General features: G+C 39.1%; 2 protein-coding genes and 1 pseudogene across 2 annotated transcripts; 2 read left to right on the top strand and 1 right to left on the bottom strand.

Moving 5' to 3' along the window:
• Nucleotides 1-7,799: 7,799 nt before the first annotated feature.
• On the top strand, nucleotides 7,800-9,674 carry LOC105959678 (uncharacterized). The gene has a single exon (XM_088821286.1). It carries the CDS (start codon nucleotides 7,800-7,802, stop codon nucleotides 9,672-9,674), a length of 1,875 nt encoding a protein of 624 aa, XP_088677412.1.
• A 7,153-nt stretch (nucleotides 9,675-16,827) lies between these two features.
• LOC148768596 (zinc finger BED domain-containing protein RICESLEEPER 2-like) lies at nucleotides 16,828-19,028 on the bottom strand (annotated as a pseudogene).
• Nucleotides 19,029-20,844: 1,816 nt separating this feature from the next.
• Nucleotides 20,845-22,128, top strand: LOC105951568 (uncharacterized). The gene is made up of 3 exons (XM_088821936.1): nucleotides 20,845-21,348; nucleotides 21,635-21,699; nucleotides 21,928-22,128. The coding sequence occupies exons 1-3, from the start codon at nucleotides 21,088-21,090 to the stop codon at nucleotides 21,983-21,985; spliced, it is 384 nt and encodes a 127-aa protein (XP_088678062.1). The 5' UTR covers nucleotides 20,845-21,087; the 3' UTR covers nucleotides 21,986-22,128.
• Nucleotides 22,129-26,042: the final 3,914 nt, after the last annotated feature.

Raw genomic sequence — 26,042 nt, forward strand, 5'->3', positions numbered from 1 at the left:
TATTTTTTTAATTATGTTATTCCGTAAATGCCAATTACTTTTGTATGACTTTTATTATTAGTAATTATAATGACTATTCTAATAAAGATTAATGAATATCCTTTCTTTTCTTCATTGAATATTTGAATTTTATATAACTGTTATTGTTTTTTTGCAGTTTATCTCATTTATTTATTTATTTATTTATTTATTTTAGAATTCATTTATAAAATATTTAAAAAAAATATCAACTTTGTTGGATTAGTTTTCTTCACACTAATAGCAAGGTGTATATAGTAATAACACAAATGTGATAAAATGTTAAAAATAATTAAGATAGTGTGATATTTAAATTTAAATTAATAAAAAAATTATATTAATTAAGATAAACATAATATATATTTTATTATATTTTAATACATGTACATCTAATTTTAAGGAGAATTAAGATGTACACTAGAGCACATTTTCAGTTGGGGAGTGATAAAAGTGGACCCTACTTTTAGGGAGTAAATAAATTAATGAGGTGGCATGTGGCCCCGCCTTTTAGGGAATGGTTTAGGGGTTCACGACTAGAGATGCTCTTACCCTTCATCACAAATTTTAAATATTATAAATTCACCCTTAATTATTTATAAGCACCAAAATGAAGTTTTCACTTTGTATTTCCGTCCATTGCACTTCTCGCACTTTCAAAAAGCCCTGTCCTACACCTCACCTAAAACCACCATTACGAGACAACTCAAAAAACTCTGAACTAGCCGCTAGGGCCGGTCCTGCAACAATTGGGGCACTAGGCAAGTTTCGACAAAAATAGATTTCTTTTTTTCTCCTTATATATGTATTAAATTTTGTTTTTGTTAATACTTATTTTCCGATTTTTTTTTCAATAAACGCCTATTGAGTTACTAAAAGTTTACTAATCTATTAAAATACATAAGTATTAAAAAAATAAACTTTGTGAAAATTTCCGATAACACAATAAAAGAGTTAAAATATATAGTTATATTAGAGATAATAGGACTAAAATGCATAAATCATATCAACAAAATATTACTAATATCAATCATTTAACATTTTTTTAAGTAAAATCTTTAACCAACAAAATCATGATTTTATATAATTTAATAAGTAACAACGAAAAGCTTGCTGTTTGTATTGAAATTACCCACAACCAATTTCAGGTATTGTGTGAAGAATAATATAAAATATAACTAAATTACTTTAACACACTAATCTCTGCGCGCGCACACACACACACAAATATATATATATATATATATATATAATATTTATTTTTTGGGCCCCTTGGGTTGCGAGGCCAAAGCAAGTGCTTGTGTGGCATACCATCAGGCCGGACCTACTTGCCGCCCAACTCTACCACCACTTCTGCTTTGCCGCCCGCCTCGCCACCTCCCCCGCCGTCACCTGTGGACCGTGATAAGAGTTCCTATGAACTTCAACCCATCATACTTTCGGGAATTTTCCATCTCCAACGAGATTGCAGGTGAATTTACTGATTTTCGTTGATAAGTACATGAATTGAATGAGATGTCACGGTCACCCAAATGGAGGAAAAGAAAGTAATAGCGGCGGTAGAAGTGGCAACAACCGACGCGATAAGAGTCAAAGAAGCATTCATCTCTCTGCTGTCCGACCGGGACAATTTCTAAGAGTACCGGTAGATCTATACAAAAGGAGCACCAAATGTAATGGGCGAGACCCGACGAACCTCCGTCGCCGGATCTCGGCCTACATATTTATCCTTGTTTCTTTGTGTTTCGGTTGTACAATTTTTTAAGGGTAAAATTCATTTTGTACCCCTGTAATATGTGAAAGGTATCATTTACCCCCTACTATATAGAAAACATAAACACCCACCCCCCCCCCCCCCCCCCCCCCCTCCCCGGAGTTTTAACGGTCAATGATCAAAATTTTAACGATGTTAATTTGAGTGCGCAATGACTCTTTTACCCTACTTTATGTTCTGTGTAATCCCTATTTTTTTAGGCGTGTTTTTTGTGGATTAAATTATGGCTTTTTTTCGATTTTAATTTTTGATTGTAGGGATTTTCAGTTTTCTTTTTTAGCGGATTTTTCCATTGTAATCTGAAAAACTTTGTTTTTTATTTGCAATTCTTTCATATGCTTTTATTCCAATTTTAGGATTTCTTTTAGATGTCAGGACTTTCAGTTTTCTATTTTGTGGATTTTACATTAATAATCTGCATGACTTCATTCTTATTTATTCGACTTTTGAGTTTTCTTATACGAAAAGTGGTTGAAAATAGTTATAAAAAATGACTGAATAAAGTCAAAAAAATTGGTGGAAAAAGTGAAAAATCTGGTGAGTATTTATCAAAACTAAACAACATATATATATAATGTTTTTGGGATATTTTTCGTCTAAAAAAATCAACATTTCCTTGCAATAGTCGGTCAAAGGGTTTGACTGACGGAAATTAGGAAGAAGACTAACGGCAGGGGGTGTTTAATGTTTTCTATATTTCAGGGGTTAAATGACACATTACGCATAGTACATGGGTGCAAAATAAACTTTACCCTTTTTAATTAGGTTTGAGGTATTTTGATTTATTTTAAATCATGGATAATTTTGTCTTTTCATTCAATTCAACAATTAAATTTGTTAAATGGGGCTGTGTGTAATATAAAACAAAATATAAGGAGGTATTTGCTAATTGTTTTATAATGAGGACTTTTTTGCCAATTAAAAATAAGGGCATGTGCTATTAGCTCATTGATATACCTAATTGGGCCAACCCAATGGGCCATAATTTTCAGATAAATCACGAAAGCCCAATCACTTGCAAATTGGGCCAAAGCCCAATCACTTGCAATTGGGCCCACTACACGAAAGCCCAAGCACCTTCAAAGTAAGGCTTGAGCCCAACAAAGTAAGCCCAACACAATAAACGACATATAAATAGATGTTTTACTCATTTGTAAAGGTACGTTCTATAATTCACCAACAATCTAGAGTGCATATTCTCTCTACTATTTCTACGATCCGTACATCTGACTTGAGCGTCGGAGGGGTTTCCGCCGGATCAACCCCCGGCTTAGTTCACGTGTGCTCATTTCGCAGGGACCTCAGGATCATCAAGTTGTCAAGCTATTGATCTGCTTTGCTCTCCCAGTTTGTTTTCTACACTACCCCAGGTGATCTAAACTTTAGCATCATCATTTTGGCGCCGTCTGTGGGAACGATGCAAACCAGATCACGTAGCCAACAAGATCCTCCAAAGGTGTCGGCTCGGAGAGAAAATGACACAGCTAACAACCTCCCTGTCCGTGGAGGATCTGGCTTGCCACCTCCTCCACGTGCTGCGGATCCGCCTCGCGAGGTTCAGGTGATCCCCCCTCGGGACCCACCACTCGCCGATCCGCCACTGCCTGCTCCTCGAACGGTTCAAATAACCGAGGATGCGCTCCAACGCATGATAGCAGAAGCCTCAACTCGCGCCGCCACCGAAGCTGTGACTCAATATATCGCCGAGATGGGAGCAAACACTCCCAATGCGATACCAGTGGCACCACCGCCAGTTCAGAACTAAATAAGTGTCTCCTCCTCCACCTCGGACCCACGGTCCCGAGTGCAGCTATCCACCAATCACAGGGGGGCACAGCCCAGACAGCAACGCCAACGCTCACCCCCACGGGGGAATGCGTCCCCACAGAGATTCCCTCTCTTTAATGAAGGAGAAGGCGAGGTAAACATCAGAATGTCTCGCCAAATTCCTTTCCCCCAACCGAACAATCCAATGGGTGAAAGAATGCCCGTCCCAGTAAGACGCAGCCCTTTCACCATAGACATCCTCAACAAGGTATTACCTCAAGGAGTGAAGATCTCGAGGTTACCTCAGTTTGAAGGGACCACCGATCCACAAGAGCATATAGAGAAATTCAACGCCATGGCAGATTTGTATGGTCCGACGGACGCTGCGATGTGCAAAATGTTCCGCACTACTCTCTCCAAGAGAGCTATGAATTGATTCAATTCTCTACCCCCGGGATCGATTGACACCTTCGCTCGGCTGTCAACACGATTCACCAACCAATTCGCCATCAACAAGCAGTATGCCAAGACCCCAGCACACCTTTTCTCTGTAGTACAGAGAGATAACGAAACGCTCCGCAACTACATCAAGCGTTTTGTAGAAGCCGTCCATGAAGTCCCCAGTGTAGGGCAAGACATGCTCTCTGGGATTATGCAACAAAACTTGAAGCTGGGTAGATTCAAAGAATCTATCGCCGGAAGGCCTCCAGGCAACCTAGAGGAGTTGTTGAACCGAGCTGAGAAATACGTGCGAATAGAGGAAGCCTCTATCCATGCTCCTCCTAAAAGGAAGAGGGAAGATGACCGTCAGGGCATTAGAAGGCGGGATGATAGACGTCCACCACCCCCGCCTCAAGGCCAATCATCTTCCTCATACAACCGGTTCACTCCGCTAAACACTCGCCTCACAGAAATCCTTCATGTGATAGAACAAAGAGGTTTAACAGAACCTCCACGTCCTATGCAGCCAAATGCGAAACGAGAAAAGTCGGATCGCTACTGTCGATTCCATAAGGATAGATGACATACTACTGAGGAATGTGCACAACTTAAAGTGGCCATTGAGCGGTTGATCAAGCAGGGCCACTTAGGCGAATACATTGACAAGCCTCGAAACAAGCGTCGTGATGACCCCCCACGCCGAGATAACAATCGAGATCAACCGCAACGACGAGAGGAGGGAGGTCATCGACGAGAGCAAGATAACAATGATAATCAACCCACTCGGGGAATCATTGCCTTTATCTCTGGAGGACCGGCGGGTGGCGACTCACAAAATGCGAGGCGTTCCCTCGCTCGGTCAGCACGTATGAATCAAGAGCATGCCTCTTCGTCCGCATCTATCTACCAGATATGAAGACCTTATCATAGCATAGTCTTCAACTCATCGGACCTTGAAGGTCCAGATGAAGATCATGTCGATGCACTGGTAATCACTGCATCGGTTGCCAACTTCTTGGTTAAGAAGATATTGGTGGACGGTGGAAGCTCAGCCGACATAATGTATCTCCACGCGTTCAAGCAGCTAGGCATAGATAATGCCCGGTTTAACCCCATCTCCACGCCCCTAAAAGGATTCACGGGAGAGGGTGTGCTGTCCATGGGAGAAGTGGAATTGCCCATCTCCTTAGGGGAAAACCCTCGTCGAATCACCAAGATAATCAAATTTCTCATTGTCGACAAGCCGTGTAATACCCAATCATCCATACATGGCCAATAATAGGCATATTGCATCAAGACATATAGTTATAATTCATTATGCATGATGCATGATCACAACTACTTGCTACACATGTGCCTTAATTGTGTTTTAATACGTGATCGAATACTTTTCTTAAAATGTGCTGATACATGATACATGTTATTGAACTCCTATTTTATGATTTAACATGAGACTTAAGTGATTTATTGTAGTGAGAAGCTCAGTTTGTTAGTTAAGAAGGGATCAATGTGCTAAACGCCGATATATTTGTCTTAATTGCAGTTCTGCATTTTAATTACATTTTAATATGATTAATTACATATGTAATTACTTGAAGTAACTCATATTAGACTAAAACGAAAAGTATGCAAAATGGTGCAATTTGATTGGTTGGTTGACTAGGTTGCACAAGACCATTCTGAAATTGTTTACACAAGAATCCAGCAAATATAAGCCTTCCAATCATTATCCTCCATTTGGCCTTGTTGGGAATGGGTAGATAAGTGAAGACTTTGTGTTTTGGTCTTCATTTCACTTGTCTTCTTCCAAAAACGACCAGACCAATTCCTTAAGCTTCTCTTCTTATTTATTCACTTCCATATTCACATAAGAGAACATCAAACCATAAGAACTCATAGAAGTAGAGCTAGAACAAGTTCTGCACCTTTTCTAGCTGAAAATCCTACGTTTTGAAGTTTGAATTCATCTATAATCAAGGACTCTAGCACAGCCTATATGAGAATGATCTTTTCACTTCATAGACCATATTGAATTTGAGGTAAGTTGAAGCTTTCATTTGCTCATCATAAGAACCTAATTATGCGTGCTTTAATGTGACTTTTGCTACGTGTTCTGCATGATATTTGAATGATTGATGATTCATAACGATATGAAAGAATATGTTTTGAAAATGGGAGTATGGTACTTGATTGATGGTCGAGTAGGCAAGGGACGCGGGAGGGACCGGCGGACCCAACACATGGTGGCAAATACTTGAGGTCGAAAGACCAGTATGGAAAACCCACAATTAAAGAAATGAAATACGGCTAATACCTGAGGTCGAAAGGCCGGTATGGAAACCCCGTATTATCTATTGGCCAAATATGATGAACAGGTTCCGAAAACGAAAGCCTATTGCTATCAGTCAAGTACCACACTTCAAGGGTACCCGATAAAGAGAAAGATTTGAAAGAAAAGGATCATGAATGAAGTTATGTGTGATATTGTACATATTGAATGAACAACGTGTTATGTGATATACTGCAATTACATCAGTTTCAACTTGCTGAGCCATTAGCTCATTAGGTTCTTATGATGCAGGTAATGATGTACATGTTTAGAAGTTGACCTAGCCAAGAGCGGCCAGTCAGAGATTTGTTCATATGCCATGCTTCGCGCCATTTTTGTAGCCGAGCTAGAAACTCTGATTTGATTTTGTTAGCCGCTCTATTATGGTTTTTGTACAAAGTAATTTTGTAAACAATATATATCTATATATGTACAGATTTCGAGAAAGTACAGAGTTTGATTTCTTTACAAAGCATATAACGTATTTTTGTATTAAAACCATAATGTTCAAGTATGTATATAAAAGGTTAGCATCCCTAACTTAGTGGTGGTGATCCGATTGGATTCTGCTGTTAGGTTGTGGGGCGTTACAAGCCGTCTCCATACAACATCATCCTAGGGAGGCCAGCAATCCACACATTCAAGTCAGTGCCTTCCTCCTACCATCAAAAGTGGAATTTCCCCACTCCCTATGGAACGGGGGAAGTACTTGGAGATCGACGTCTCGCCCGAGAGTGCTATGCAAGGGCCCTAAGAGAACCTTCCAAGAAGCCTAAGCCGTCCGGAAGGGGAGACGACACCCAAAAACCCGACAAACGGAAATGGGTCAATGCGATCATTGAGGACGATAAAGAAATCCTCATCAGTGTACCTGACGACAGCATCAAGCTAGCGGTTGTCGAAGAGCTTAAGCTCATAGAGCTCACACCTGGAGATGATTCCAAACTCCTACGCATCGGATCCAATTTAGATCCTGAGATGGAGAAGCAATTAGTCAAATTCTTGCGGCACAATGGAGATGTGTTCGCTTGGAAAACTCAAGATTTGTCGGGCATTCCCCCTCATGTAGCTCTACATCGGCTCAACATCGACAAAAGTTTGAAGCCGATCAAACAAAGGAAGCGAACATTTGGACCCGAACGCAACAAGCACATCAAGGCGGAAGTGGCGAAACTTCTAGAGGCGGGTCATATACGACCAGTTCAGTATCCTGAATGGTTGTCGAACGTAGTACTCGTTCCCAAGCCCGGTGGCAAGTGGAGGTTATGCGTGGATTTCACTGACCTCAACAAAGCTTGTCCTAAGGACCCATTTCCTCTACCTAGAATCGACTAACTCATCGATTCGACCTCGGGGTGCAAGCTCCTTAGCTTCCTCGATGCATATCAAGGGTACAATCAGATCTTACTCGCCCGAGAAGATCAAGAGAGGGCTAGCTTCGTCACTGACCAAGGCATCTACTACTATCAAGTTATGCCTTTCGGGTTAAAAAACGCGGGAGCCACTTACCAACGTCTAGTGAACGCAATGTTCGCCGATCAAATCGGCAAGAATATGGAGGTGTACATCGACGACATGCTCGTCAAAAGCGTCAAGGTCTCGGACCATTTAACCGATCTGGATCAGTGCTTCGCCACCTTGCGAAAATATAAGATGAAACTCAACCCCCTCAAATGTTCGTTTGGAGTGAGGGGAGGCAAATTTTTGGGATATATGATTTTGCAGAGAGGAATCGAAGCTAATCCCGCAAAAATCGAAGCGATCACCTCAATGGCTCCATGGACATCTATCAAGAAAGTCCAACAGCTTAATGGCTGTTTGGCATCTCTGAATAGATTCATTTCTAGATCAGCAGACAAGGCCTTCCCCTTCTTCAAGATTTTAAGGGGAGGAAAGAAATTCGAATGGGATGAAGCATGTCAAAAAACGTTCATTGAGCTGAAGTCATATCTCGCATCACCACCCTTGCTCACAAAACCTCAGCCCGGAGACACCCTCTTACTGTACTTAGCAACCTCAGCTGATGCCATCAGGGCAGTCCTCATCCGAGATGGAGGAAAAGGTCACCAACCCATATACTACATAAGTCGCGCCCTCCAAGGAGCCGAGCAATGCTATACCAATATGGAGAAGCTCGCTCTCGCCCTCATCAACGCAGCTCGGAAGCTTCGACCTTACTTCCAGTCACATCAAGTGGTGGTTCTCACCAATTATCCTCTGAAGCAGATACTAAGGAGTCCCGAGACATCCGGGCGATTAGCCAAATGGGCGATAGAGCTGAGCGAATATGGGGTAGAATTCAAACCCCGCCCCGCTATCAAAGCGCAAATATTGGCTGACTTTCTAGTCGAAATGACCTCAGTAGAAGAGAGCACCTCCCTACCTACTTGGTCTGTCAGCGTTGATGGATCTTCCACAGCTACAGGAGGTGGCGCGGGTATCGTCCTAACGAACCCCGACGGAGATGAGTTCGAATATGCTCAACGATTCGAATTCACAGCCTCAAACAATGTCGCTGAGTATGAAGCACTGATAGCTGGAATTCGTCCGGCCCTAGCAGCCGGAGCGTGTAAGCTCCTAATCCAAAGCGATTCTCAGCTCGTCGTTAACCAAGTACTTGGGGTTTACGAGGCCAAAGAAGACACCATGGCCAAATACTTAGCTCTCACTCACACTCTATTATCCAAGTTCGAGAGCTACGAAATTAAACAAGTACCTCGCTCCAATAACATACATGCTGACAAATTAGCTAGGCTTGGAAGCTCCATGGCAAGCATCGGAAGTTGCAAGGTGACGCTCCTCACCTCACCTCAGCCGGAGATAACTTCACCTAGTGAAGTACAATACACCGAGGAGAATGAACCATGCTGGTTTACTCCAATCATGAAGTATCTCAAGAAGGGAGAACTCCCAACTGATCTCACTGAAGCACGGAAGTTAAAAATGAAAGCCGCTCGCTTCGTCATAGTGGGAGAAGAATTGTACAAACGAGGGTTCTCATTCCCCTATCTCAAGTGCCTCGACCCGACCACAGCAAATTACGTACTTCGAGAAGTACATGAAGGTATCTGCGGAAATCACTTGAGCGGGAGAACCTTAGCTCTCAAACTACTGAGGCAAGGTTACTACTGGCCAACGATGCATGAAGACGCAAATAAATTAGTCCGCAGGTGTAAGCCCTGCCAAGAGCATGCCAATATCCCTCACCTGCCAGCGGCATTAATGCAACCGATTGACAGCCCCATCCCTTTCGCCCAATGGGGAATGGATTTAGTTGGACCATTCCCGCCCGCCACGGGAGGGCGCAAATTCCTCATTATAGCAGTGGATTACTTGCCAAATGGGTAGAGGCTGAACCCTTAGCCCGCATCCGAGAAGAAGAAGTCATCCAATTCCTTTGGAAGAACATCGTGTGTCGATTTGGGATCCCACGTTCCATTATCTTAGATAATGGAACCCAATTTTGCGGTGACAAATTAAAGAATTGGTGCCTCGGCTTGGACATCAAACAGTTCTTCACATCCGTAGCCAATCCACAGGCTAACGGCCAGACGGAGGTCACGAATCGCACCATACTCCAACACCTAAAAACAAGGCTTGGAAGTGCCAAAGGGAAGTGGGTGGAAGAATTGCCTAGTGCCCTATGGGCTTATCGCACAACCCCACGAGCAGCAACCGGAGAGTCGCCTTTTAATTTAGCTTTCGGCACAGAGGCTATCGCACCCGTTGAAATCGGTGAACCATCTTGGAGAATCACCAACTATGATCCAGCAGCTAACGAATAAGCTATGCGGGGAAGCCTAGACCTCGTAGATGAGCTACGAGAGATCGCATGCATCCGGCAACAGATGTATAAATCACGCATGGCCAAGGCCTATAACTCAAAGGTCCGCCCTCGATCCTTTCAAGTTGGAGATTTAGTCCTCCGAAAAGCTGAAGCCTCTCACCCCATTGGTAAGCTCGATCCAAAGTGGGAAGGACCATATAAAATCACAAAAGTGGTCAACACTGGAGCATATCGCATCGAGAACACGGACGGACACCCTATACCCAGAACATGGAATATAGGAAACCTCAAACGGTTCTACGCTTAAGGTATACATCTACCTTACTTAAGATCCGTTGAAGTCACCACCCATACCCCTTCTATATGAAAATCACTTACAAATCGTTACCCCTGCAGGCTCCGCGACCTTCCACGTCACTCGTCTCACAAAACTGTCTCTACATGCTTGGAAACCTTCTACTCCATAACGAGGTGCGTAAACGTCCCACCTAAACTGGGGGGCTAGTAATTTTACTTACATCAGCAATTCATAATCACATCTCATCATCTTCTTACAGATTGAGAACCAATTACGAAGGGATGCATATTACTCAATCAATGGCCCAAAGAGCGAAGACACTCCATACCACATCGCCAAGGGTAACAATACTTCAACTAGAATACATCACACGCATGCTCTTCAATATTCATGCTAACGTGATAAAATCATTCCATCTAACAGGCATGATCACGCAGCAAATCACAGCAACTCACGAGTTGATTCCATATCTCGGAGTGCGAGGAAGAAAAACAATCCCCGTAGTAGGGTACGTGAAATCGTAGTGCACATCACCCCAACTTCAATTACTAAGTCTTCAGTACAAGTGTTTAAACAAAATTTTTTCTTGTCAACTATACTTTGCAGGCATAGAGATGCCAAAGGAATTCAATCTACCATCAGCACAACAAAACGAACGAGTACAAGAAAGACGTGGAAGAAGAACAAGTGTAGAACAATCACTTAGAAGAATTTTTATCAAGTCAATTTATTTGCTTTAGCAGTAGTTATTTACCTTCGCCTCACGTAGGCCTATGACATTACCAATTTATTTCCATTCGCCTCACATAGGCTTGTAACAATTCTCCTTTGCCATCATTGAATAAATCAAAATTTTTGCTTTACTCTCTGTACCATTACATCTATACAAATTACCTCTTACCATGAGTTCAATTCAATACAACCCTACAAACAATTAGAGAGATTTAGATAATCCATATAGCCTGGCCAGCTGGATTGTCTAAGTCCCTTTATTTGTTTCACAAGGTGTTACTTTTAAAGCGTGGACACGGACAAATATATTTAAGACCTTAGCGGTCCTAACAAAGGGCACGACCCTTAACAAAAACCTTGGGAGACTGATCCCCTCCTCAAGTGCATCGTGTGCAATGCTCAATGTAAATACACATAAGCAACGCATTAAACTCTCGACAATGTCAAAATAAATAATTCAAGATATCAAACTTCAAATGTCAAATAATGAAGAAATTCAAACGAAATAGTAGAGGACATACCCATCTACATCAGCAATAAAAATAAACTAAGAAATCTATAGCAAATAATAATAAAATAAAAAAAAAAAAAAAAAAAAAAGTTTCTCTATCCTAGCAAATCAGTCTAAACTCCCCCACCACGGGCGGAAGACGCCCCCACAGCGGGGTCCTCAGCAAGCATGTCATCTACAAGCTCTGTGCCCGTCTCGTTGACATCTGCCTTATCTTCCTCTTCATCGGATATGCCGGCTTCCATCCCACGAATGACCTTCTCACTGATACCACCCGCCTCGCGAAGGTATTTGCGACAGGCACGAACTAATGGCTTATAGACCACAGCCAAAGCATGCTCCTCAATCATAGCAGCACACTCAGCACTACCTCGGAAGCTAAGCTTGGTATCCTCCACGATGAACTTCTTATAAGCAGCACCACCTGACGTCGCGAGGAACCTCTTCCCCGTCGCCTTCTCAACTTCGTATTTCTCTTTGAGCTGGTCATAGCACTCGTACAACTTCTGAACATCATCCTTATACGCCTTCGCCTCACCTCGGAAAACCTCGAGCTCCTCTGTCCTCTGAGCAAGCTCTTATGTCCTCTCAGCAAGCTCTTCTGTCCGATGAGCAAGATCGGACCGCGCTATCTCCAACTGGCTTCGAAGATCGTCCTCACGCGCCTGACTTCGAGCCCGCTCCTCTTCCTTCCTAGCTTCCACATTCCCATCTTGCTCCATGAGATATCTCCAAGTCGCTACCAACTAAAAATAAAATATATATATATATATATATATATATATATATATATATATATATATATATATATATATATATATATATATATATATATATATATATATATATATATATATAGAGGAAGTAAACGTATAATCTTGTTTTAAATAGACAAGGACTCACCCGGCATATGTCCCCACCAGCCAACTCCAACATGTGAGAAGGGCCCTTACCAGACATCCGAGCACGGTCGTACTCCCGAACGAATCCCTCGGTGCTCAACATCGGCAAATCATGGTCCGATACATCCCAATACGATTCCTTCCCTTCACGATTCACGCCAAAAGTAAACAACTGTTTCCCTGCCCCACCATGGAAAGCATAAGTCTCCTCTGGGTCTACCCGTGGACGCTTTGGCACAGCCACGTATTCAGTATCTACCCTCTTTCCCTCACCAGCACAGCTACGGTCGCCTTCAATAACTCGAGGAGTCTCTACATGGACTGTCTCTCGAGGCAAACAACCCGAAGAACCTCCCAACGTAGAATAAACCTTCTTCGATGCCTTCTTCGACGTCCCATTCGCCTTAGCTCGAAGTGCCGCAAAGGTGATACCCCCATCTACAAAAGAAAACAACCACATAAGAGACATGGGATATATACAATTAAAGAAATGCATTATAAAAAAAAAAAAAAAAAAAAAAAAAAAACTCAAGTCAATGCAACAAAAGGATATACGGTGCTGACCCTTCGCCTTCGGTATCAAACACCTCGGGTCAAACTCCACATCACACAGCCTAGACTCTTCAATCCTCTTCGCCATATTCGCGGTAATCTTGAAACTCTCGCACGTAGGTTTCCAAACTAGAGGAACGTCGAAAGAGGGGGCCCTCACATAAAAGAAACGCGACTTCCATTCCCCCAAGGATAACTTCACACTCTTCAAAAATTGGTAGGGAACGCGAGGATGAACACAAAAGAAAGGCAGCTTATTGGGCCGATGTAACGTAAATAACGCCTTGAACAGACTCACGGTAACAGGCAAACCTACTCGCGACACTCTATGGTGAAACGCCTCGAACATAAGAACCGCAGTAGGGGTTAGCTGACTATACCCTATCTTGAATTCCTCGCAAATCTTCAACAAGGTCGGATGCGGAGTAATCTGAGATGTACACGTCACGTACGCCAAGAAAACCGTATGAAAACCATCGGGTGGCGAATACAAACGGTCGCCCTTCTGAGGCAACAACAACTCGATATTTCTTGGCGCTCTGACTAGTCGACGAATAGACTGCAAATGCTCTTCCGTCAATACACTATCAAAATTAATCAAGTCCAAATTAATTGGCTTAATTTTCTTTTGCCTCCTCGTATAAATCTCAACATCACCCGACGGAATATCATGTTCCTCCTCCTCTTCGACCATCGGCTCAACTTCACTACTCGACACCACATGCACACTCGAAGAATGCGATCGACTAGAATCATCGCTATCACTCCCAAAATCCACGATTTAGCGTCGAGAATAACGACTACTAGCTACAACTCCATCTACTTGCTCACGAACATTATTACTCGGTCCTAAGTCGTCGCTCCAAGATTCAATAGCTTCTCGCCGTCCTAAACTACCCCCGTTTAAAACACCAAGTGCACCAACACTCTCGGCAATTCGCCCATCGATTTCACCCGAATCGGGCCCAAATTAATGCTCTAACGCGCCCTCACGCGCGCGCGTGACCCCAAAAGGGGCTGATTCACGCGCGCGCACGTCATCAGCCTGCACCGGAACACGTGCCACCTCCCCACTGGCCAAACCGTGCGCGTCATCACCACTCAGCACGTCCGACGCGCGTGCGCGTCGCTTGGGAAGCGCGCCCAGCTTCAGCACTTTAACTGCCACGCGCGCGCGTCTCTCAATCCCAGCGCCCGACGCGCACGCGCGTGGCTCGGCTTCCGTACCCGATGTGCGCATGTGGCTTCCTCCCATTGGGCCACGTGCGCTGGAATCTCTCTCTCTCCTCTCCTCAGCAGCCGTGCCAGCCTCCAACTCGATGGCTCGGCTCGGCTTCCCTCTAACCTCGAAGCGCGCGCTCTCACACGTTTTAGGGCGGCTAGAAGCGCGGCTCGAGCCGACCTCTGCATCCGAGCCACCTACCATGCCCATCTGCACAGAATTTCGGGCACCACCTTAAGCAGATCCGATTTCCCCACCCGATACTACTACCTTCTCGCGTTCCATGCCCACGGAACCAAAAGTTTTCTCGCCCCCTTCAACCGGATCTCGAAGTTTAATTCGTAAAGATTTCGACTTACCCGGATTCGACATGACAAATCTTTTTCTCCGAACAAATAATCAAGAAACAAATAATTTCTACTCTACCGCTATAGAATAAAAGAAGATAGCACAGAAGAAGACCTAAAGTTAAAAATACATACCCATATTTATTACGCAGGAGTTGAAGTAAATTATTTCCACCGCAAAAGGAGTCTATTTATCTGGCCGTGGTATATTATTTCAAACCCTTAAATATATAACTCGCTGCCAAATAAATATAATTATCCCTTATTTAAATTGAGGAGATCAATTCAACACCAACGAAAACTATTCAAGCCACGGCACAATTAACTCTCGACACGAGCCGGATTCCCCTAAGCATGTCTCCCATCTCGACTCGAGAGTTGGGGGGCTTAATGATATACCTAATTGGGCCGACCCAATGGGCCCTAATTTTCAGATAAATCACGAAAGCCCAATCACTTGCAAATTGGACCAAAGCCCAATCACTTGCAATTGGGCCCACTACACGAAAGCCCAAGCACCTTCAAAGTAAGGCTTGGGCCCAACAAAGTAAGCCCAACCCAATCAACAACATATAAATAGATGTTTTACTCATTTGTAAAGGTACGTTCTATAAAACAATCTAGAGTGCATATTCTCTCTACTATTTCTACGATCCGTACATCTGACTTGAGCGTCGGAGGGGTTTCCGCCGGATCAACCCCCGGCTCAGTTCACGTGTGCTCATTTCGCAGGGACCTCAGGATCATCAAGTTGTCAAGCTATTGATCCGCTTTGCTCTCCCAGTTCGTTTTCTACACTACCCCAGTTAATCTAAACTTTAGCATCATCACTCATTTATTTTGCTATGTCCACACCAATCTCAGTTCTACTCAGAGTGCAAGTCTCATACCCTTGAGCCAAAACTTGCTATCACCAGTCACTCCCCTGTGATCACAGCACTTTGCCTTTTCCCATTGCATCCTTCTTTCTTTTTTCTCTTGGCTTATATGTTCTTATAAGCTGATGTCATGAATATATTTATAAATGGGGAAAAAATATAGTTTTTGCCCCTCAAGTTTACATCGATTTCACATTTGGTCCGTTATGTTGTCAAAATTCAACACTTTTAGTCGTTCCCATCAATTTCCCGTTAAAACTAACGGAATCAAGCATGTGTCCATCATTGCCTTAATTAACAGACTAACGGTAAATTGACCAAAAATGCTAAATTATTGAAGCACGAGAGACCAAATGTATTTTGGTTAACATGGAGGACCAAATATGAAATCGATGCAAACTTGAGGGATGAAAACTATAATTCCCCTTTTATAAATGTGACGTATATACGAAGAAATGGAAAGGGTTTTTATGAGACAATTACACTTTTCGTCCATATACTTAGCACCTAAAACGATTTTCGTCCTCAAACTTTTGCCACCGCTAATTTAGTCCTCAAACTTGCCATTTTTTGACACTTTTGGTTCGCCCGTCAACTCACCCAGTTAACTTGGACAGAAATGTCATGTGCGCCGCACGTGAGGTCCATCAGTAAACGAGCCGAGCTCGCCTTATTTTGTGAGCTCGAGCACGAGCTCGCTACAACTATACAAGGCTCGAGCTCGAGCTCGACAAGCCTATAATTTTCAGCTCGAGCTCGAGCTCGTTTTGTTGCTAAGGAGCTCGAGCTCGCGCTCGAGCTCAGCAAAACCAAAATTTCAATTTTTCATTTAATTAATCTATACATCAAATTGGAACAAACTACAAGTAAGTAAAATTATGCAATAAAATAAAATAAAATAAAAATACGACGAAAACCTGAATAAATCAACAAAAATCATCTCCATAATTAAGAAAATATAGAAATGCACTCATGCCACAAAATCTAAACATTTTTTATCCAAAAAAAAATAATCTCCACAAAATGTACTTAATTTATATTTTCAAAAGGCTAATATCCAAAATGCATTTGTGCACTCCAAACTCCATTATCCTTCAAACTTGGCAGATTATACTTGAGTACTCTAATCCACTTACAAAAATTATGGTTTTCAAATCTGCAAATAAACATTACCCAAATTAGTAGCAAACACACAATATTGTTTTCTTGTCATTATGCTATAGAACAACTAAAACAATACAAAACTTACTAATGCAACATAATCCACGTCAATCATGATTTCGGAACATCATCATCAACCGGAAGAAAAACTTGTATTGCTTTCTTCTCATTCTGCAACGCAAAACAAAGAATACTAAACAAAGACATAAAAATAATGAATAATTCAATCAATTATTCTAATTTTACCTTGGACTTCTTTTTTACCCCAAATTTTTTTCTCAACCAATCTCCTCCACACATCAAAACTTGCACTGTATCCGGAGCCAATGAGGCACGATATTTGTCGATTACTCTACTTCCAGCGCAAAAAAAAAGCCTCTGAAGCAACTGTGGTGATCGGAATGGCTAAAATGTCTTTTGCCATTACTGATAATATTTTGTATTTCAACGCATGAACTCTCCACCACTCCAAAACATCAAATTCTCGTCCATCTTCTTTATTGGACATATAACAATTTTCTTGAAGATACATATCAAGCTCGGATTTTTTTGGTTGAGCTGATTCCACGGACTTCAAATAATCAACATACTCGGACCAACCACATAAAGATTCAGAGTTTTTACCATGCTGATTTTGAGAACTTCCGCTTCCTACTTCCCCGCTCGACTCTTCACTATTTTGTTGCGCCGCATACTCGGCATAAAGTTGATATAAAGTTTGTTGAACACGTATAATTTCTCTCTCGCCTTGTATTGGCCCATAAATCTTGGGAAAACGAAATTGAAGTGCCCTCATCTTACATCTAGGATCCAACACAGCTGCTACAGACATAAGTAAATCAGACTCCCCCCAATACTTATCAAACTTGATTTTCATTTTCTTGACCATTTCCTGGATGAAAGAATCAGTATCTGATGACTTTTGATCCAACATTACCTTCACTCTACTCACTTCATTAAGAAATAAGTTTGAGGTTGGATAATCACTTCCGGAAATGATATGTGTAGCTGTCCAGAACACCTCCAATACCGAGCACACTTTCTCAACTTTTTTCCAATCTTCATTAGTTGGGCATTTTTCAAAATGAGGCTCTCGATCTGCAAACCGTGGAAACACGTCTTTAAATTTGATAGCAGTTGCTAACATCTCATATGTAGAGTTCCATCTTGTCCGACAATCATCCACCAACTTTCTATCTCGCAAGTTTAATTGCTTCACAATCTCCGAGAATATCTTCAATCTTGCATCTGATCATCGAATGTACTCGACACTATCATGGACAACTTCTATGATGTCTTTAATCTGAGAAAGACCATCTTGTGCTATCAAATTTAGAATATGTGCACAACACCTGACATGGAACAAACTTCCTTCACAAAGCAGTTTTTTTTTTACTTTCGATAAAAATCTTTAAGTTCTCAATTGCAGTATCATTCGCTGAAGCATTATCAACACATATAGTGTGAACCTTAGAATCGATTCCCCATTCTTCCAAGCACCGCCAAACAGCATTTGCAATCTCAAGGCCTCGTTGAGGAGGTGGAATATGGACAAAGTTGAGCATACGTTTTTGTAAAATCCAGCTTTGATCAATCCAATGACCAGTTATGACCATGTACTCAATTTTTTGATTCTTCGACTCCCAGCAGTCTGTAGTAAGGCTGATTTTGTTCACATTCTTCAATACAATTTTCAGCTGCTGCTTCTCCACGTCGTACACTTTCACGCAAATATTTTTTGCCGTGATTCTAGTAAATAATCTCCACTCAGGCATTCCCAGTCTCTGCATCAAATTAAATCCTTCATCTTCTACAATGGAGAAAGGATGCTCATGCATCATAATCCAATGAGCTACCGCTTCTTTCATCTTTTCCATATCAAATTTTCCATCACGTAATGCTGGAAAAGAAGATAGATCTACAGTTGTTGGAAGAAAACCAATTTGTGTTTGTGAAAATTTACCCTTATCTCGTGCAGCCTTTTCTTTTTGGAAAACACGACATGATTGCAAGTGCCTGTGGAATTGAGTTGTTGAAGTAGTCTTGTTCCTTGTAAATAGTTTTTTACAGTGGTTGCAACACACCTTGGTGACACCATTATCATCCTTAATCTCTGTAAAATCTGCCCAGATAGGTGATTTTTTTTGTCGCTTATTAATGTGAGTTGATTCCGTTCCATTCTCCACGGCACCATCTGCTGTAATACCTACATCGGCATGCTCTTCACTATTCAAATGTGCATTCATATCATTATCCTGTCCCGTTGCTCCCGTTGCTTCTCCAGGATGTGCAATAGTATCATCAAGCAACATAACTGCAAAAAACAAAGGCAACATGTCAATAATTGTTAGTGAATTTAAGTGTTGTTCAATGATTTATTTTTTATTATCTTTAACCAAAGTCGTAAATCAGATTCTTATAACAAGAATTTCAGACTTCCACTGTGAATTTATATGCATGTAGAGGAAAAAACTATCAAATATTGGGTCAAACATTCACATATTCTATGCATGTAGAGAAAAAAACTATTAATTTTTGAGTCAAACATTCACCTATTCTTTAAAAACGAAATAGGAAGAGTTTTTTGAAGATTACCTATCCTTATGTTTCCTTTTAATTTTGGAGTGTTGAAGAGGAACCACCTTCGCCTTTGGACAAATCTCGGCCGTCGTTGCACAAACCACCAATTTCTTGGGCTGCCTTTGAACTTGTGTAACTTGTGTTTTCAAAAATCATTAACGCACTCTACCATTTTGCTAGAATAACATTTGAAGAATTGAAAGTGAAATCCAAAGAGAAAATTTTGAAGCTGAACTTTGAAGAGAGAAGACCAAACCCTAAGGGAACCGACGTTTGGTTGTCTACTGAAGCGTGAAGACTGACCATATTCCACTTTTTCATCTGTCTTTTGTGTTTAATTTCAATTTTCTTTTCTTTAATCAAATAAAAAATTACAAGAGTATATTTTTCTTATTAATCTTTTTTTTTTCAATTAGAAAAGTAAAATTATTATTTTTATTTATTATTAATAATATCCATTATTATAAATTATTTATATGTATTAAAAAAATATACAAAAAAGGTAAAGCTCGCGAGCCGACTCGCGAGCTGTCGAACAACTGAAATGAAGCTCGAGCTCGGCTCTTCGAAAAGCTCGGGCTCGTGAGCTCGAGCTCGAGCTCGATTTTTCGAGCTCAAGTACGAGCTTTTTTCGAGCAAGCTCCGAAAGCTCGCGAGCCGGCTCGTCTCATTTACACCCCTAGGTCCATGTGGCAGTCCAAATAAAGTTGGAAAATGAGTTGGACGACACCCCATTATCTCCCGCCGCCAGGCCCTCCTTTCTTTCTCTTACTCCAAAAGGTCCTTTCTATTTGTCTCCAAGAATTTTGTCGCACGTGAGTAGAGGTTACCTTCTTTTTTAAGGTTCGATTTTCTCAAACGATATTGTTCGTTCAAATAAAAAATAAGTGGGGGAGAAACTCCCATGGAAGAGAAGAAGAACGAGAGCTTCATTTCAATCAATTTCTAGTTTTGGTAAGTTTCAAACTAAGTTCAATTGAGTCATTAAGTTTCAATTAAATACTATTAGCGTATATATATTATATATTACGTATATATTATTATTATTATTATTATTATTATTATTATTATTATTATTATTATTATTATTATTATTATTATTATTATTATTATTATTATTTATTATAGTTACCTTATATAATAGGTTACCTTGCGTAATAGGTTAGAGTTTCCTACATGTAACTATATATATGATTAATATACGTGAGAGACATAATTCTCTCCCAACTCTATTTCTCCTATAAATACAATTGAGTTTTTAGAACCTTCAATTTCACCCACATATGATATCCTAATATGAGAAGACGAAAAAACCTACCGACGTAGCCTTGTGCCTTGCGCTTGCGCCGGAATATTCAAATATTCGCCTGAAAATTCGACTTAGGTGGTTAAGTGGCTCAAAATAAAAAATTTGGGCAGACCCGTGTTATTTTTTTTTTGTTAAGACAGCAATGTACAAAAACGGGCAAAATACAGATGACAAAATGATATTTACCCAAAAGTTTATTACATAGTATATAGGAAAATGTAGTAGGGTCTAGAAAAACCTGAAAGCATGAATTGATTAGTGAAAGCAAATAAAATGTAGGAACCAATGGAGCTGCAGCAACAATAAACGGTGGCTCCGTGAAAACAGAGCCCCACAGCAGATAATGACAACCACCTCTCTACGTACCTCCAATCCGCCCCTGTTTTTATATAATATAATATAATATAATTCGTCAGTGTTTGATACAATATTAATTCATCACTCACCAAATAATACAAGTACTGAATCTTCTTACATTAGTTATGAAGTTCTTCCCGGAATTTGGATCCTGTTGGGGCTGCGTAACGATCGGATCATCGGCGGATGTCGCTGGCGATGGGTGGCGGACGACGACGGTGGAACAGAGAGGAAACTGCCACACTACTCATTGTCAATCAAAGAGTACTACTAGAAGGCCAGTGAAACCGAACCCCCGCGGCGGCGCTACAGCCCATTGGCAGCCCAAGCTTAATGCAATCTCCGAGAATAACCCGTTGCCGGAGGTTATGAAACGGCCGGTGAAAGTGTTGAATGACCATCTCAACCAAAAGCTTAAGCTTTTGGTTGAGATGGTCATTCAACATGGTATCCTTGCACTTGAGGGGTCATTCAACATGGTATTAGAGCCAGGCCAAATGAAAGGTCCTGAGTTCGAATCCCACAGCCACCCATTTAAAAATATTTCAAGTGCAAGGCTTCAAATGTAATTCGCCTGCACTTGAGGGGGCGTATTGAAGATATTAATATTATATGATACATTTTCACTAATAACTTAAGCTTAAGTTTTTGGTTGAGATGGTCATTCAACAGAAAGCCAAATCCAAATCGCCGGCGAGGGTTGCACCGCCACCAAATCTCCGAGAGGAGGAATATTGGTACCTACTACTAATTATCATTTTGATTTTGTTTTAATTACAGTTTACTATAATTTAATAATTTCCGGCAGAATTTGAGCGTGACAAGGGACAAAATTGATTAACATCCTATTGAAACTCCAAAATAACAAATAATTTGGGACAAAAAAATACAGTACAATAAGGGATAGAGGGAGTATAATTTAATAATTTCGGGCAGAATTTGAGAAACTATTTATGTTATTTCAGGGAATCTTCCTACGCCATGGCCCTCCCAGCTTTCTCTCCGACGTCGGTTTTGTTCTGAACTCAATCGAAAAGGGATTTCTTCCTCGATTTACATCAAAATTGTATATATATATTCCTAAATCCAAGATTTGCATATACTTTGTAATATGAATCCATGTTCAATATTAATTTTTTTTAACGTGTACTTATTATAGTTCTTGCTAGTTTGATGAAATTAAATTCTTGAATGGACTTAAAATACTTCCAATTTGCTAAAAAAATTCTAGTCTTAAACATGAAATAAAATGTAACTTAGCTAGGATATAATAATCAAGAATCAAGAGAGCTTGGAGCTACAATAAGTCACAATTGTCTTTTCCTCTCTCTTTTATTTCATTTTTCTTGTTTTTTTTTCTTCATATTTAACATAAAGGACCATCCGTTCATATTACAAATATACATATGTGGTAGATATCTCTTGGGCACTAAAATTTCATAAGAGACGTGTTGTTTTCATCCTCAAAATATCTTATTTCACCTCCAAATTAAATATATTTTTAGTTTAACCCCTTTCTTCTTCTTTCACCTATACTTCTTACAAATTTATAAACCATACACCACTAAACTAATTAAAATATTTATAAAACAAATCCCACATCATCATACATGAATAATACTTTCGTTAGAGAAAAATATTTTCGAAGGTCAAAAAGAGCATGAATTCCCGTTTTTTGAGAAATAAATTAAGATTGTTTGTATGGAAGGTCCTGAACTTCCTCCAGAATTGGTCGATTTGGCTTAATATAATTTTGTTTCCTAAAAGAAAAATTACACAATTTGTTGATCATCTGATATGGAAGTTTAAATATCATGTAATAAATATTTCATTGTAAAAAATAAAATTAAAAAAAAAAAGTAAAAACAAAAATAAAAAAATAATAAAATTATTAAAATAAAATAGAAATATAAATAACTTAGAAAACATGAGGATTAAATGAATATATGGAAGGATGGTGAATTATAAATTTAAGGATTATTTATGATATTTTATAATTTTTTATAGTGGATTGGGATAATTTAAAGGTGAAAATATCACCGCACTTTCATAAAACCAACTCAAAGATATTTTCTTTCCCGACAACAGTTTTTTATTGTGAATTTAGAGTGGCCATGTGGCACCCATGTAGAAAACCCTCCACTCCCCGCACCCAGCACATATGATGTATGTATCCTATTCAATGTTTTATAAATCGTATCCGACATTGACCCGAATAAGTCACTGGTCACGGTTGGACGATTCAATCGATTTTTTTTCATTTTTTTATTATTTATATTTATTTTTTATAGTAAATAAAATATATTTTCTTTTACTAACATTAATTCATTACTCATTTCAGTTGAAACATAAACCAATTTTACTTTTCTTTTACACACATATCATGCATAATCATTTCAAGTATTACATCAAGTGCAAATGACAAACAGGCCCATAAAAGGCCAATTAATTAAAAGAGGTACATCTAACTTTTTTATCTAACAAATAAATCCAGTTGATTCAAATTTATTTGCAAATAAGGAAAATCCTTTTATATATACCAAAATTACCGTCAATTCAACTCCAATTTCATGATTTACACCCCAATTTCATCAATTAACCAATTTTAACCCTAATTTCAATTTTGACCCCAATTTTGACCCGCCACCACCGGAGACCGCCGGTCAGCCGCTGTTGACCGCCGGTCTCCGGCGTTGACTTTTTTTTATTGTCTTTTTTTTTTTTTTGAAAACTTTTTTTTTTCCGGTAGGTCAACTGCCGTTGACCGCCGGGTCTCCGGCGTTGACTTTTTTTTTTAATCTTTTTTTTTCTTAAAAAATATTTTAATTAATATTACTGTCTTGGCTACTAAATTACTGTCTCCAACAGTTATTTAACTGTCGGAGACAGTAATTTAACTATTAATTGACTTTTTTTTTTCTTCAAAAATATTTTAATTAATATTACTGTCTTGACTGCTAAATTACTGTCTCCAGCAGTTATTTAACTGTCGGGGAGACAGTAATTTAACTGTTAATTGATTTTATTTTATTTTTAAATATTTTAATTAATATTACTGTATTCGTTGCTAGATTATCATCTCCAGCAGTTATTTAATTGTCGGAAACAGTAATTTAACTGTTAATTGACCTTTTTTTTCTTAAACAAATATTTTTAATTAATATTACTGTCTTGGATGCTAAATTACTGTCTCCGTCAATTATTTAACTGTTAATTGATTTTTTTTTTGTTTTTTTGAAATTGTTTTCTTAAAAAACATTATTTTAATTAATATTAATGTTTTGGCTGCTAAATTACTGTCTCCAACAGTAATTTAACTGTCTCAGACAGTAATAATAATATAATATTACTGTTCGGGAAAATAATATTCATAATATTACTGTCCCAAACAGTAATATTACTGTCTGAGACAGTAATTTAGTAGCCAAGACAGTAATATTAATTAAAATGTTTTTCTAAGAAAAAAAAAAGTTAATGCCGGAGACCGGCGGTCAACAGTGGTTGACCGGCCGGAAAAAAAATTCAGAAAAAAAAAAGTTTTCAAAAAACATAAAAAAAATCAACGCCGGAATCTGGCCGGAAAAAAAAAATTTCAGAAAAAAAAATATTTTTTCAAAAAAATATTATTTGGTTAATGTGATATATTTGTTTAAATCCGGGGTCAATGTGTAATATTAAGGAAGTTAGAGCATAATTGATGGAATTGATAAGAATTATATTATAGAGGGTATTTTTGACTAAAGACATGGGGATGAGTTTATTTGAAAGACTGTTTTTTTTTTGTGGACCAATGTGCATTTAAGTCCCATGTAATGGGCCTATTTATCATTCGCCCTTACATAAGTTATAATCTAAAATAATATGTCTTCGAATTTAAGTTTTATATTTTATTTTATTTTTCCTTGAATTGGGCAGTAAAAAGATGTTGTTTAAGCCATTTTGCTTCTTTATTTAAGAACAAAAGACGCACAATTTCTGGCCAAAAATTGAATTTTCACTCAACATACGATTTTACAGTTCAATTTATAAAACTTAACCGGACAAGATAATAGTTTGCGGTTTAACCGGTCGATAGGGTCTGAGTTTCAAAACACTGATCCTGACTTAATATTTTTTTGTGCTCATTTTTTTTAGTGCAATAGCTAAACTTTTTTTTTATCTACTATTATTTAAATTGATTAGTGCAAATCATGAGAACTGAAAATTAGTACATACTATATATTTTTTGTTTGTATGGTTCATATATATATCAGTGTTCTAAAAATTAGTCGAGCCGGCCGATTAATCGGTCTCTGAGGCGGAGGCGGTCCCAAACCTTTACATTTTTAGTGTAAAGGTTTGAAGAATCTGTTTTTTTGCCTGTGAGGCGGTTTCAGACGGTCTGAGGCGGTCAAATCTTTAAGGCGGGTCAAACTCGGCGGCAAAAATCGACAAAAAATCGGTCAAAAATCGGTTCTTTAAAAAGAAAATCATAATTCAAAATAAAAGTTGGGGTTTTAATAAAAAAAATTTGAGTTTATGTTTTATTTTTTTTATTTAACTGTTATTGTTAAAGAACTATTAATGTATGCCACGAATGCTCAAGAATAAATGATAATTAAAAAAATGCCGTTTTATTCATATTTTATAAGAATATTTATGTATTATAATCTTATTATTATTAAACGTTTATTATATTATTAGAATATATACATGAAGAAGATATAACTATGTTTAAATATTTTTTTATATCTGTTATGAGTATTTATAAATAATATCTAGACATATATTATATTAAATTTTAAAAACTGATTTATTTCTGATTTATCACAGATTAATCACCATCGCATCAATTAATCGTGAGTCGGTGACCGCCTCCGACATATATATATATATATATATATATATATATATATATATATATATATATATATATATATATATATATATATATATATATATATATATATATATATATATATATATATATATATTATGTAGAGCCCCTTTTACGATGTATTCTAATTCTTATTAGGAATGGCAGCGGAGCAGGTACCCTCGAAAAACTGTAATACCAAAGCCATTATCATTTAATATAGCT

The sequence above is a fragment of the Erythranthe guttata genome, chromosome 8 (genome assembly GCF_056151865.1).
Source record: "Erythranthe guttata isolate IM_541 chromosome 8, IM_541, whole genome shotgun sequence".
NCBI classification, from domain to species: Eukaryota; Viridiplantae; Streptophyta; class Magnoliopsida; order Lamiales; family Phrymaceae; genus Erythranthe; species Erythranthe guttata.

What these genes read in the sequence shown, in the direction of transcription:
- LOC105959678 (XM_088821286.1), top strand. Translation starts at nt 7,800, where the DNA reads ATGCCTTTCGGGTTAAAAAACGCGGGAGCCACTTACCAACGTCTAGTG.
- LOC105951568 (XM_088821936.1), top strand. Translation starts at nt 21,088, where the DNA reads ATGAAGTTCTTCCCGGAATTTGGATCCTGTTGGGGCTGCGTAACGATC. An exon ending in TTATGAAACGGCCGGTGAAA is followed by an intron (nt 21,349 to 21,634) that starts GTGTTGAATGAC and finishes GTCATTCAACAG; the next exon opens with AAAGCCAAATCCAAATCGCC. An exon ending in CTCCGAGAGGAGGAATATTG is followed by an intron (nt 21,700 to 21,927) that starts GTACCTACTACT and finishes ATGTTATTTCAG; the next exon opens with GGAATCTTCCTACGCCATGG.